The sequence below is a fragment of the Tinamus guttatus genome, unplaced genomic scaffold, assembly GCF_059628265.1.
Source record: "Tinamus guttatus ecotype Peru unplaced genomic scaffold, ASM5962826v1 Tinamus_guttatus_pri_ptg000060l, whole genome shotgun sequence".
In the NCBI taxonomy this organism is placed as follows: Eukaryota; Metazoa; Chordata; class Aves; order Tinamiformes; family Tinamidae; genus Tinamus; species Tinamus guttatus.
In genome coordinates, this window is record NW_028288594.1 from 10,051,504 (window position 1) to 10,065,810 (window position 14,307).

The following is a 14,307-nucleotide window of genomic DNA, read 5'->3' on the forward strand; positions in this document are numbered from 1 at the left end:
AACTGTATAACTCAAACTTGCAGTAATTTCTTTCAGTAACACAATTCCTTTTTGCTTCCACATTCTTAATGCAATAGAAAAGCCTGAAATGGTAAACATACAAAATAATTAAATCAGAATGTATAAACCAGTTATTCTTTTTTTCAATGTTCTAAATCCTTAAACTTCAGCTGAAATAAATGTCACATACCAGCTCCTTAAACACTATTAGCAATGTAAACAGCATTTAAGAATGCATGAAGTTCAACTTTATAAAATATTACATCTGCAGGTTGTTAAAAGAAAATCTGCAAGAAATGTTAAACAACACTGTTCCTTGTGTACTTCACTGAAATAAGAAGAAAGATGCATCTGGAATGCATCTGGAAGCAGTTACTGGCACAGGACTTAAGGAAGTATTGCATTACCTATAATGAACTATACATTATTAATCAAGAGTTGGATATAATAGTGTGCCATCCAGCTCCCTTTTAATTCAATTAATTTACCTTCTTGAGAGATGACAACAGACTTTGATGACTTGACGGGTTTGCTGTCTAGCATCCAGGTGACAGCTGCAGGGGGATCAGAGGAAATCCGACATTGTAAAACTAATTTTTCTCCGTCTGTTACTTGAGCATCCTTAAGCTTCTCTGTAAAGGATGGTGCTGTTCCTTTGCTTGCGGTTCCTTTACTTTCAGGTTTTTTTCCAATTATACCACCATCCACCACTGAGCACCCATGTTCACAGTTCCTGTCGTTCTTCTCTTCTTTTTTCACTACTGGTTTGGCAACAGGAGCTTCAGAATTGGGGATGGCTTTCTGGGGTTCAGAATTGGTGCGGGCATTTGGTGCTGGGGTGCCAGCACTGCCATTCTCTGCAGGTGGCTTCTTCTTGGAGCCCAGCACAGACCTGAAATCTGGAGCAGCTGGCTTAGGAGGTGGCACCTTCTCTGGCAAAGGGGTTTTGGGGGTGCCTTTCTTGGCCAGCACAGAACGGAAGTCCACCTGCTGCGGAGCATGAACTTTCCTTTCCTCCTCTGACAAGGTCTTGGGTTTGACCTGCCGTTGCAGGTTAGCACGGAAGTCCATTTGCTCGGCTGGGATTTCCTTCAGTTCCTCCTCAGAAAAACTTTTGGTGCTGACTTTCTTGCCTAAAATGTCACGGAAATCAAGCTGCTCAGCTTCCTGCTGCCTCAGGCTCTCCTCTGTGTGTTCCCGAGTTTCCACTCGCCTCTTCAGCACCCCTCGGACGTCTTCCTGCTCTTCCTCAGCTGCTCTGGTTTCACTGCTGCTCTTTTTGAAAGCACTTGCTCTACCAAATGTTAGTGTACCATGATCTCCACCATCTCTTCGCTCTCCAGAGCTGCCTGACTCTCTTCCACTAGAATCAGAAAAAGAAAAGAAAAGAGTCAGCCAGGAAAGGGGCTGGCTTAAAAATGTCAGGGAACAATCTCAGAGCAGGAACAAAATGTGTTTATAGAAGGGGAGGTTGATTAGAGGAGCACACTCCATGAGTTTATTGCATCAATGATGACTTCAGGAGCCATATAAGGGCACAAACAAAAAAGATCTTCTCTACTCTGGCTTGGTACAGTGTGCTTAGCCTGTATGATGAAAACAATTTGTTGGGTCACATTTGGGGATTAGGTTGAACAGCAGCCAGACTGGGTCTGTAAGGGCAGGGAATTAACGGAGCAAAAAATAGAACCCACCCATGCAAGTCCCTGGGAAAAATACTCACTCTCTGAGCACTTCTGCTCTGGAAGCTGAACTCTCTCGCAGCATCAGAGACACCTGGCAGCTGCATTCTCCAACTTGGTTCCTGAAATGTTTAAATGAAATCAGAAAAACTGAGGTTTCCCCCTCCAGAACCCTAACTTGCCTGAGCTAAAGTGACTGCACTGTGTGTTGCACTAACACAGCTCAAACATTGTGTGTTGCTCTCTCCTTAAGGCTGGCACTGTGGTGTTTGGCTGGATGGGTTTGGGCCCCTTCTAGTTGGAGTCAACCTATATCAAATGGCTTTTTTCTGATTTACTGCTCTATACACTGGGAACAGCATTCTCCCTGAACAAAAATCAAAACAATTTACAGAATGAAACAGCTGCAAACAAGCTAGCTAAAGGAAAACAAATACAAAAGCTGGAAAATCCATGCAGAGGAAGGGGCTATTTTGGAAAGTTGAAATTCTTCCCAACTCTGCCTACTGTTTATTTATTCAAGTCCCAAGCTCTTAAGTTTCCTAATGCTAAGATATTAAAAGCAGGGTCTCATTTCCTTCCCTCCCCCCGACCCAACCAATCAGCAAAACCCAGCTACATGGATCGCTCCAGCCTGTGCATGTTTATATTAAAAAACATAAAAGTGTCACCATATATGGTACTGAGTACTTATTCTTCCTTTTGCAGAGGAATACCATGCATGCCTTCTGCAAAAGGCTCCCATTAAAGAAGTCATTAGTGCGCTCCCCCCGCCCCCACTGCACACTCCCTCCCATAGATATATATCATCTTTTCAGCCTCAAACAGCTCTTCTCCACTAAACACAGGAGAGGCCAAAAGCAAAATGTAACTCCTCCAGGCAGTAGGGTTTTTTTAAGTGTTGCCACAGCTCTCCTGAAGTCCTGACCCCTTTGAACTGATTAAGGAAAAAATACACCTCATTTGTCCTTAAGGCCATTAAGAAAAAGAAGCTGTAGGAACACATTCAACACTTTTATATATTTACATATATACACATACACACACACACACATATATATAAACACTTTGATATATATAATGCAAGAAACTGTTATGGATAACAACCCCCAAGGAAGCACTCAAAGCCACAGACTTCCCTCAGTATAAAAGTCTGGAGAATATCTGAGTACCAAACAGAGCCTGTCCAAAGGGCATGGGAAGTCCCAAGTCAGCACAGCCAGCATTCAAATCACTCCTAGCAAATGCAAGCTTAACGCTGGAGACCTGGCAGACTTACTGCCCCTTATGTGCAATCTCCACTGGGAAGCAGGATAAATAGAAAGAAAGGAGAAGAAAAAAAAAAAAAAGAAAGGATGTGTCCTCTACTCCCAACAAACCAATCGGTCCTGGAAGATGGGTGGGAGAACTCTGAAACTGTTCAAGAACTTTCTCATTCATCACAGCTATAGGGCTGCTAGCAGGGGGTTTGGCTTAGCCTAAAGCACTTCCCAGCGGTTCTCCTAGAGCTGAGTTACTCTCCCTTTAGGATGTAAAACCAATCCAAAGCTGATGATAGAGTAGGAGAAGCCTCACAAGCTCAAGAACTGACAGTTCACAGTGTACATCAAATGGAGAGCCACTCAGCACTGCTCAGCCTCTGCCATGACTGTACAAGCAAAGCTTTGCCCACAAGAATTGTGACGCCAATAAGAAAGGCTGAAGTACCACAACACTCTCCCGGGAGAAGGATCTAGGGATGCTGAGTGTTGTCCTGAGCACTAAAAGAAACACTGTTCCTGAAAGACCCAGTTCTGCAATGCATCTTGCCCTCAGCAAAGTCTCCACATACACAAGAACGCAAACAAGGAAGGCAAAACAGGTCTCTCAGTTATTTTTCATAGGGTTTGTAAAACAAGGGAGGGAATAAGAAAGCAGAGAGCATTTTGTTCTTTCTCTTTTTAAAATCCAGGTAACACCTACAAATTATGGCACGTGGGCCATGTAAGTGCCTACATGGACAAATGGTTCACAAGGTAGGGTTTTGTTCTTATTTATGAAGTGAATGGCTGGTAAGCAGACCACTGGATAAAAACATCCAGTCTGTGTCTGATTCATGACATCTCTGTCCAAATGCTTAACCTTCTTAGAACAAATTCTGGTCCCAATAAAATCAAAGCAAGTTTTGTCACTGATTTTGTCTTCTAAATTCAGTTCAGTGCCTAAAAAAGTAAAGTTAAGAACATTGACTCACCTTTGCAAAGCGTTTGTAGTTCACAGGATGGAAAAAGAGAAACAAGCCAAGAATAATTAAGAAGGACTGGGTAGTTTAGATACTAAATGCAATCTAGAGTAACTCTGAAAACTCTGTAAACATTTTTACATTTACGCAATTTCAGAATCCAGTCAAGGCAAGGTTCATAAGGACAGCTGATAAAACCAGAACTTTGCAGTTACAAGCCCTACTTCAAGTCTTTCAGACCTCTGCTACTCTGAATTCTGGCAGCGACAACAGTAGTTCTGCAAAATTGCAATCTCCATGCTGGGATCATATCACCAAAACCCCAGACAAAGTTAGATCCCCCTGGCTCCTTTACTGTGGACTAGCGCAGAACATGGATAAAGGCTGTGCTTTGTAGTGACATGCCAAAGAGGTGCTTGGAAGTGTTGGATTTTGCAGGATTGTTCTGTATAATGCCCATGCTTGGGATTTATCTTTAATATGTCAAGGAATTAAAAACCAAAAAAAGAGAAAAACAAAAACAAAACAAATAAAACTCCATCTGCAAAGCCTGAAGCAATTTTAAAAATAGCGCCCTGTTCTATTGTGGGATCAGTTTTCCCTGAGATGGCTTTTATGTCCAAAACGTCTTGAAATACTAGTTTCTTGGCAGGGTCTACTCAAATATTTTCACTGAACCTTAGATGAGACTTATTGTCTGCATGTCCCCAGGAAGCACTCTCTGGAGGAAGAGAGGAAAAAGAAAGAAAGAAAAAAAAAGCACTGTTAATTCCAGTGTTGGACACACCAAAAATTCCTACTGGCCTACCAAGTGTGAAACAAGTATAGCAGAGTAAATTGGATTCTTTAAGAACGAACTGCAAAAGCTAGGTAAGTTGATTCCTAGCTGTAGCTGTTGCTTCAATGCAGGTCACTGCAACTCTTAGTTAAATGGGGATACAGTGCAGACCCTATGAAGGTTTAACCACGAAGAAAGCAACTAATCTACTGGCCCAGACCTTTAGCTGACATACAGCAGAGCAGGTCTGCTAGCTTCATGAGGATGCACTGATTTATCTCAGTTGATGGTTCAGCCAAAACTCAAACCAGGTTTTAACACCTGGAAGACTAATCACTTTATTTACATTTTATGGCATTGAGTGGGAGAAGGGAATGGGGAGTCATGACTTTCCTCCTAAAAATAGCACATCGATATGGTTTGCAGGTTTTAAGGTATTACCTTGTAATAAGGTTTGCAAAGTTTATTTTACACAAAGACAGAACTATATTTCCTGTGGGGTGTAATGTAATATAACCTTACAATGTTTTTTTTTTTTTTTTTTTTTTTTTTTTTTTAAAGATAAGCTGAAGTACAGACTATTTGAGGTAGCCCTGACCTATGGAATGAATGTTTACCCCTGATTTTAATCATGTCATTAAAAACTCTAAAAAGAGTATTGATCAATAATCAAAGTTTTATGGCAATAGATAATAAAGATGACTTAAGGAACCACAGGAGGATTTCTGAGGTCTCTGATGTTGATTATGCCATTATAAAGGCTTTGCTCAAGAAACTCATTCTCAGTCCAGTAGTCCCAATTTTTCTATTTATCCCTGCAGTTAAGAGTGTGCACACTGACTGAAGGAACATGGGTAGGACAGGGATACCTATGGGATACCATGGGCTAGGAAAAGGATACTTATGCTGGCATCACTAGAAGAACAGAATGAATGGAAGGAGAAAGGGGTGTCTGTGAGAAATATCATCACCTTTTTGACTGAGAAGCAATCATGAGGGTTTCACACAGACTCTGACTGAATTCTCGTCCCTTAACACAACAGGGCTGGTAATTTTGCAGGCTGCCATGCTCAAAATGGAACAGGTGAATCTCAGTAGAGGATAAATCATCTGTTTTAAATTATTTATTTATTTTATTTATGCAACACCACTCCCAGAGGCCTGAGCAAAAGCAAGAGGAGTAGAAAATGATAAGGATAATCAAAATGAGCAATGCCAATGTAGAGAAATCAGAGCTCTGTGTAGGTTTAAAGCAAGGGTCAGCAGACACTAAAATGACTGACTTCTCAAGTCAGCCTTAATAGCCTAACATAGGACAAAAGACAAAGCAAGCATATATCCATCAATGATGTGGAGGGAGTAAAAGGGAAAGAGCCAGACAAACAGCAATCACTGATGAATAACAGTGGACTACAGTCCTCTGTCCACCCATTCAGATAAAAGGAGAAAGAACCAGGAAGAGGCAAAGAGATTTTTTTTAAACCGGAAATTTTAAACCCATATTCTTAATTTCTGAGCCATCAACATAAAAAATGAAAATTGTGGAGAGATTAGGACAGTAGTTAAGGCTTGAAAATAATGGAAAAGAAAAATGGAAAGTATCTAATGCAAGTAGCAAACAACACCCTGACTACCTTGAGGGGAGCTGGAGAAACAATGACTGTTAGTAACAGCCTGTAGTACAACTGTTAGTAACAAGATTTGAATAAACAGTAGAAAAGTTTATTTATGGTTAATCTTAATATAAACCAGCTACTCTTTTCTAAAGAGCAGGTAACCTGACTTGCATACAAAACCACAGCCTACTGAGGCTAGCTTGAGGCTGCCTGTAGCAGTGATGGAAACGCACCTTTGAACTAGACATCTACACAGGAGAAATTCACCATTGGGCCTTTACTTTTTTTTCCCATTTCTGGCACTGGTTGAAAAACAAATCAGAATTATAAAACAACAAAGGCTAAATGGATAAAATGTATTAAGAAATGCCCTTTCTCCTTGGGTTAAGGAAATAGGAGTAATTTACTTCAAGCAAACAAATGACAATTCACTTTTTGAATTTTGTACTAAACTGAAGTATATGAAATAGAAACAGCTTGTTGATAGCCCTCCCCCACAAAAGAAAAAAATAGTTTGTTTTGCAACAACAGGCAGTTGTTGTTGCAATTGCACAGAACTGTGATGCTAACAGTTGGTAATAGTGAGCGGTATTTGTGTTATCTGTTCCTTGGACTAGTCAGTCTGGACTAAAAAGGTGCAGAGCAAAGCAGATAATTTTCTTCCCGTGTCACAGATTCAAACATCTGTGATGGCTATATAAATTTTAATAAAGTAACAAATATTATCCAAATAAGGCAATATGTCTATGCACAGTAAATAGTGTAGAATGATAACATCAGTTTAAAGCTGTACACTAAGATTTCTAAAGCCATACAGGGAATATGTAAGTAGGCCCAGTCTTCACCACTGGAGGTAGAAAATGCTACAGCACTTTCTATAAGATAAAGCAGCAGCAAATCTGATGCTTGGCTTGAAAGACTTGGTTATTTTACCAACAGAAAATTAGCTAAATTCAGAACAGCTCTTCTGATTTGGTAGGGCAACAAGGTCAAAGCGTCAAAGTGTCTCTTTCAAAGCTATGTCAGAAAAACGATGCTCCACTTGCCATGTAAAATTCTGACACTGTAAAAAGGGTCAGCAAACACTCTCTTCTCTTACAGATATGAATCTTAAAGACATGGAATGGCCCTTCTCATCAGTTTGTTCCTACAGAAAGGGGACATCATTAAAAATATCCAGTGAGATGCCAAACCGATAAACACAAGCTCTAAAATAGACACACGCATTGTGACTTTCCATACTAGAAACAAACATTGCTTTCCATAGTGTTGCTACAAAGCTTTGCTTTTCAGGATCCAAAGAGAAACTGTATGTCACTTTGTCCTTCTTGACTTTTTTTGTGTTTCTCCTCTCCTCTTTCAGTTTATTAAAGATTCATTCCTTTCATCCCTCAGAAAAAAACTAATTCCTTTTGGACTATACATTTCTGTGCAAATAGGAGGGACCTTGTCTTATTCAAGGAGGTTTTGTTCAAGGAAGAACAGGAGAAAAAAGGGATATTTATCTCCACCTAGTCAGCTGAAAAGTCAAAGGTAAATATAAATGTGTTCCACAGGAAGAGGCTTTATTCATGACAAACCTACCTGAGCTGAATTTCATATTGCCCTGCATGACGAGACTGCACATTCCTCAAGATCAGTGTGAAGATGTCTTCATTTTGCAGGATCTCATATCCTGCTCCTGGCATTATTTCTTGCCCATCTTTAAACCAGTGAACGGTAGGGAAAGGATCTCCAGCAATGGCACAGGATATAAGGACATTTTGTCCAGGAACTGCAGTCACTGATCTTGGTTTGCTAATAAACCAAGGCTGGATACCATCCTGAGGTTCTGCAGTTTACAAACACAGTTTACGAATCAAGAGAATGTATCATGCATAAAAGAAACTAATAAACTTTAGGCGAGGAAATCATAGAGAAGCAAACTTATTTTGAACCATTAGGGCACGAATTTTTAATCTGATAAGTCAGGCTTTAATTTTGGAAGTAACTATCATTGGTACTAATATTTATCACTTACTTGGCATTTCATTGGCTCAATCCAGGCTTATATTAAGACCAAAAAAAAGAGATTTTACAGCTGCCCTAAAAGGAATCTTGAAGATTTGTCCTTGGAGAATGTGGACAGGAATAGCTTTAAAGGCAAGTGACAGCGTTATGACTGCTGTGCAATTCAGAGGTCGTATAATAAATCATCATTGGCAAAAGCATAAAACTGCATTTAATATAAAACACCGACCCTGAGGCCAGACCTCAGGGAATGTTAGAGAATAGAGAATGGTCTGAATTTAGAGCAGACAGTGATGACAGACTGCAGATCCACTTCATGAGGCACAGCTCTCTGCAATCCTGGGGTTAAGACCATTTATATGAAAAATAATAAATGTTTCCCATCAATTTCCCATAATTCTAAATAATGACGATATGAAAATGTTGGATTATAGCAAGACTAGCCAAACTCTAGTATCATGATGCTAGTAAATGCCCAAATCACAGGAGGTAATTAAATACTTCTGTGTTTACTGTGGGCTTTATATCATACATGGATATTCAAAGTCAAAATTTGAGGACCTTGGTCCTCAAACTGTAGAAATCATTCTTCACCTGTGACCATTACAGAGCTACTATTAAAGAAGCCAGGATTCCTGGCTCCTGGGCAGCTTTTCCAAATGCTCAGTGCTTTAATTGGAAAGAAAAACATCATTACATGGTTTACATTTAGTCCACAGCTAAGTAAGCCTTATAATCTGAAGCTGCGTTTAGCAAAAGTTTTGCACTGTCCCTTGGAATAGGACCGAGGAATGCATTTTTGAAATAGTAACATAATGTTCCTGAGCGAAAAGATTTTTTTTAAGTTGCTTCTGCTCAATATCCATGTTAATTCAGATGCAGAGACTAAAGTATCCTTCACAGCAGACCTTATAAACACTGATCCACTTCAAACAGACACTCCTCCAGCATATCAGAATGATTTCTTTTTGCATTTCCTAAGGTGGAAAAGACCTTCATACCTTGTACAGTCAAAGTAGCCTGAGTCTGAGTCTCTCCTAAGTCATTCCAGGCTTCACAAGTATATTTGCCTGTGTCTTCAGGAAATACTTCCTGGATGTACAGACTGTACTCATTGCCCTTCTTCTCAAAGTGAAAATCTTCTGTCTCTTGGATTTCTTTCCCATTGTGCAGCCAGATAATTTCAGGAGGTGGATTAGCTAAAAAAAAATAGGAAAAAAAAAATATCTGAGGTAAACACAAAAACCTCACCGTGTGACTGAGAGGACAAACTAGGTTGATTAATTTGTGAGTCAGCAGAAAACAATCTTCAAAATATCCCAGAATTTCACAACCTCTGTTGAAGCTATGCAATGTGGAACAGCTCTAAGCCTGTCTTCTTAGAGTTAAAATCCAAATGAATGAACTAAGTGTGAACACAAGAGGCAGGGGAAATGATTTGTAGATACCATGAAGACAACTATCAAGGGTTTTGAATACCTAAGTTCATAACAGGACCAATCTCTTCTACAACACTAATCTTGTCCCCAGCTGACAGGTATTCATTCGGTTCGCAACACAGGCTATTATTCTCAGTCCTCTGAGACTTACTTTTAGTTCAACAGGAGGAATGATGACAGTAAGCAGATTATTCCGATAAAAAGACCCTTCTATTGGTCTGAACACATTAGGCACTGGCCAATGTTCATCCAGCCTAAAGATCAGATAAGGCAGCCCTAGTTTTTGCTTCTTAAAAAATTGGTTCCTTGAAACATTATTTGCAAATACAAAATCGCTGGCTGAAGAAATGGAGAACGATAAAATGTGCACAACTTAGCAGCAGCAGCAATATTTTTAAAATAATATTTCTTTATGACTACACACCTGATACCTCCACTGTCATAATCACTTGACTTCCATCCATTACTTTGAGGTCAGTTAGGCCTTTAAGGAAGATGGGTGCAAAAGTCTTGTTTAGTTTAACAGCCTGCACACCTTCCACCTTCTTGCTGCTCTTCTTTTCTGTGAAGTCAAAAGAAAAAAAAAAAAAAGAGAGAGATTTCTTACTGGAATTTCTCTCAATGAGCTTCAACTGCCTTTATGTTGAAACTGACTTTGAGTCAGTGGTTTTGCTTCCACTCCCAGAGAACAGTGGCACTGTAGCCACTCCAATATAATTGTTCACTCTTGACAACAGTCCAAGAAGAAAGGGGAATGAAACTGTCTCTCCAAAGATCTTCCTAAGTCAGTGTTAACATACATGGTGTAGTAACACACAGAAATTTGCATTATTTTTTTTCATGCTCATGTAGAAAATAACAGAATCCTTGTAACTCAATGTCTTTTATCTGTGATAAATTCACAGTTAAAAAGAAAAAAGGTTAAATACATTACAAAGTGTTCTTCTCATAATTGATGAGTTAAAAATTTAAACTCACAGGAATATAGCATGTGCCACTCCGTATGAAACTACAAAAGCATTTTGTTTGCTAGACTGCCAGTTTCAATTGGGTTTGAGTGTAACAGATCGGTTCATCATACTTCTCTGCTGTACTATCCTTAGCCAACTATATAGTGATGAGAAAGATTGAAACCTGAGCATTTCCCCCATCTGTAATGGTCTTTTCTGCCTCAGATTTACAGGCTATGAAGCAAGCTTATTCAACAGTGCCCTGTACAGTATACCAGACTAGGAAGATACTTTTGCTTTAAAGACCCAAGCAAAGACCCATCTGAAGCCAAGGCAGTGATCATTACCAAATGCAGGAAGTCATAAATATTTATTGGTCACTTGGATACACCTTTTGATTTACTTCCCTATATTCTCTTACATCTTGCCACTATAATGCCAACTCTACCTTCTGTCCATACATGAAAATAATTATGTTTTACTTATTCCTACCTTGAAAATTTTCAAAAGTGTTATCAGATCACCCAAAATAGCATTACAGCAGCATGAGGTGCCAAGCTGGAACAAAACAGCCATTTATAAAAGGACAATTACTAAAAAAGCTGGAAGCACCTCACTGAGCAAAGTCACTGAACCTCCTGGAGGCCAAAAGTTAAGCTTGCCCAGGGTTATTCAAGCTCTACACAAATCTGGAAGCTGCTTGGAGAGCAAGCAGCTCCCTCTTCTTTTTCCCTCTTCTCTAGCAAAGCTTCTTCTAGCCAAAGTTCTGCTCTCCTGGCTTATGTCATAGGTCTTTCCTTGGCATTGGGTAGAGAGACACTGATGCATGTGAGAATGGAAACACAGGAGCTGAGACCTGCTCCACTCACTGCATGGACTTTGCCCTCTGAAATAACCTGAATTACCATCAGGCCACATTGATCAGTTTTAGGGCTTCTTATAGCACATATTTGGAAGTGACTAATGCTGTACAGAAAACAGCCATGAATTTTGGTCAAACCCAACTGCTATAATAAACTGTTCTCATTCACCACATTCCTGTATTTGCTACTGTTTACTCAGGAAAATTGCCACACGCACCTGCTGCACTGGGTGCTACCAGCACATAGATCTTCGCTATGTTTCTAAAGCCTTGCAGGAAACTCTCTTGCCCTTCAGACAGAAAGCCAACTGGCAGGGGAAGCAGAAATTCATAAAAGGTGGAAAAGGAAGACAAGAAGAAAGGAGGAAAAGGAGAAAACACAATAGTAGTAAGTCAGGAAAGGAGCATGGAGAAAAAAAGAGAAAATGAGTTGAAACTGCTCTCTTGAGAGGGCTAACAGTGACTAGTGACTGAATTTGCTGATGGTGGCTCCACCAGCAACTCTCCGAGAACAGACCAAGCTGCCTCCTGCAGAGCCCCAGCGCAGCCAGCACTGCGTGCTCGCAGCTCTACACATCCCTCACGGATTGCTCTTTGCTTTAGTAGATGACATACCTGTCCCATGCAGTCTAAAACAAAGATTATGAAGGCAATGCAGTGTAACAGCCTAAGTTTATTGAAAAATTGGGTGGCAGGATACAGAACAAATAGCCTAAAATCTTCTTCCAAAAGTAATTTTTCAATAATGCTGACGCTTCCCAAACATTGGCCACAAATATAAAAACTTTGGGCCCTTGAATAAAACCAACTTCTTGCACAGTGCAGTGAAACCCTTAAAAGGAAGAAACCAAATCATTCACAGGGGCAGCCCTAGCCCCTAAAAGGGTAACCTACAGGATTAAAAGATGAGCCCTTAAAACTGATCAATGTTTACTATTTTTGAGCGTTGCTTCCTAACAGATATTAAAGGAACTTGGCTAAACATCACAGAAATCTTAAAAATAGTGTTTACACTGAATTTAAGCAGTGTGTAGGTGTATGCTGATCTCCTGTTTACTACTTAAAGAGAAGATTATGATGGCAGCTAAGCTGCAAAAGTAACAGAAATGTTATGGTATATGCAGAGTTAAAACTTAAGGGGCATAGCTTCAACAGCGCAAGAACAGTTAGTGGAGAGATGAATGAGTTATTTCATTAGGCGGTGCTGAGTATAATTATGCAGAGGAGCATTAAGATGGACTATTAAGTATGAAATATTGAAAACTTGAGGATCACTCCAGGGGCAGAAACAAAGGCAATTTTGTGTATTATAACATTTCTAAAGACATTCCTATGTTTGTAAACCTATGATATGGCACTGCATGAATGTTGTCTGATTTAGACCAGTTCACTGGTCTAAAATAATATAGACTAATAACATAGACTGGTCTAATATAGACCAGTCCAAAGTATGACTTGGTCTCCCACTACCTAACAGAAAGCAGCAGTAAACATGACTCTCTTGTTGCTGATGATCTTTAGAGCACAGTCAGTGAAAGCAGCACTTTACTGACAGCCTAGGAAATCCATTGCATGTTAGAGCTCAAAAACGGCCAAGCAGTGCAAATGCTACCCAATTCAAGTCAGCCCCACATGGGAAACTACAAGCTTGATCATGGCTGCACAAACCAGTACTTCTTTTCAACCATGTCACATCCAGGACACAATAAATATATGTCTAAAAAGACTGATTCCACAGCAGTTTTACTACTAGACAGCAATGCTATACCTTTACGCAGCTTATTTTAAACCAGTATAAATATGGCATATCTCACATGAGAAAGTAAACTGGAACCTAAAGAAAGTTGTCAGATATTAGCATAAAGGCTGTGACTTTCTTATGTATCCTTAAGCTTAATCGACTGGATCCAATCTCTTCGTATTATATTAATGCACTCTAATCACCTACAGCCATTTAACAGCTCCCCTACCACTCTTACTTCCTTTTACTTTGAATTAGGAGTAGCTTTACTTTTAAGAATGAACAGAAGGAATGTAGAAGATCACAGATATCAATATTGTCATAATGTGTACACAAATTTTAATCTAAGCAGTTAATTTCCTCCCTTGCCTTCCCTTCCCTTCCCTAGCCAACTTTCACCACTGCAGCAAGTTCACCCCAGGGTGATCATGACACTTCAAGAGGAATAGCAGAAAGCACCACCTACGATCTGCTTGATAAAACACAGATACATTTTATTAATTTTTGGACCACACAGCTAGTTTATTTTATTGTAGTTTATAAAAACAGCTATAATTTTTAACCACAACTGTTGACTTTGCACAGAAAGTCAAATCACCCAAGATAATACACAAGATGTGGTTTCTCAAAGGCTGCTGGTAGAGCACCTGCGTCCCAAAAGTTCTAACAAAACTCCCAGCTCAAAAGGACTAACCACCTTTTCTCAGAGCTGAACTCTAGCTTAATACCTAAGCCGAGCTGGCATGTGCCCTGAAGAGCAATGGTCTGTGATTCCAACAGGCTTTCAGTAAGGTGTTACAAAGGACAATAGATTTAAATGTCCATCGCAATGACTGCAATGACCTCACTTACATAGGAAGCATAGGAAGCATAGTTTCTGTGCTGTTTTGGGGGTTTTTTTGGTTAGTTGGTTGGTTTCATTTTCTTTCTACTTGCTTTAATATGCATGAATGTTGGGAAATAGCAAGTAATAACATGCACAGCTCAGTGGGAAACAAATACAACACT

At 39.7% G+C, this 14,307-nt stretch overlaps 1 protein-coding gene across 1 annotated transcript in view; it reads right to left on the bottom strand.

Moving 5' to 3' along the window:
• MYLK (myosin light chain kinase) overlaps nt 1-14,307 on the bottom strand; it is a 181,923-nt gene that overhangs the window by 67,375 nt on the left and 100,241 nt on the right. Inside the window, exons 12-16 of the mRNA XM_088519567.1 lie at nt 10,171-10,308; nt 9,309-9,506; nt 7,882-8,128; nt 1,724-1,804; nt 489-1,363 (exon numbers count right to left, since the gene is read on the bottom strand). Of these exons, the coding sequence (XP_088375693.1) occupies nt 489-1,363; nt 1,724-1,804; nt 7,882-8,128; nt 9,309-9,506; nt 10,171-10,308 (1,539 nt within the window). The remainder of the gene's footprint in view (nt 1-488; nt 1,364-1,723; nt 1,805-7,881; nt 8,129-9,308; nt 9,507-10,170; nt 10,309-14,307) is intronic.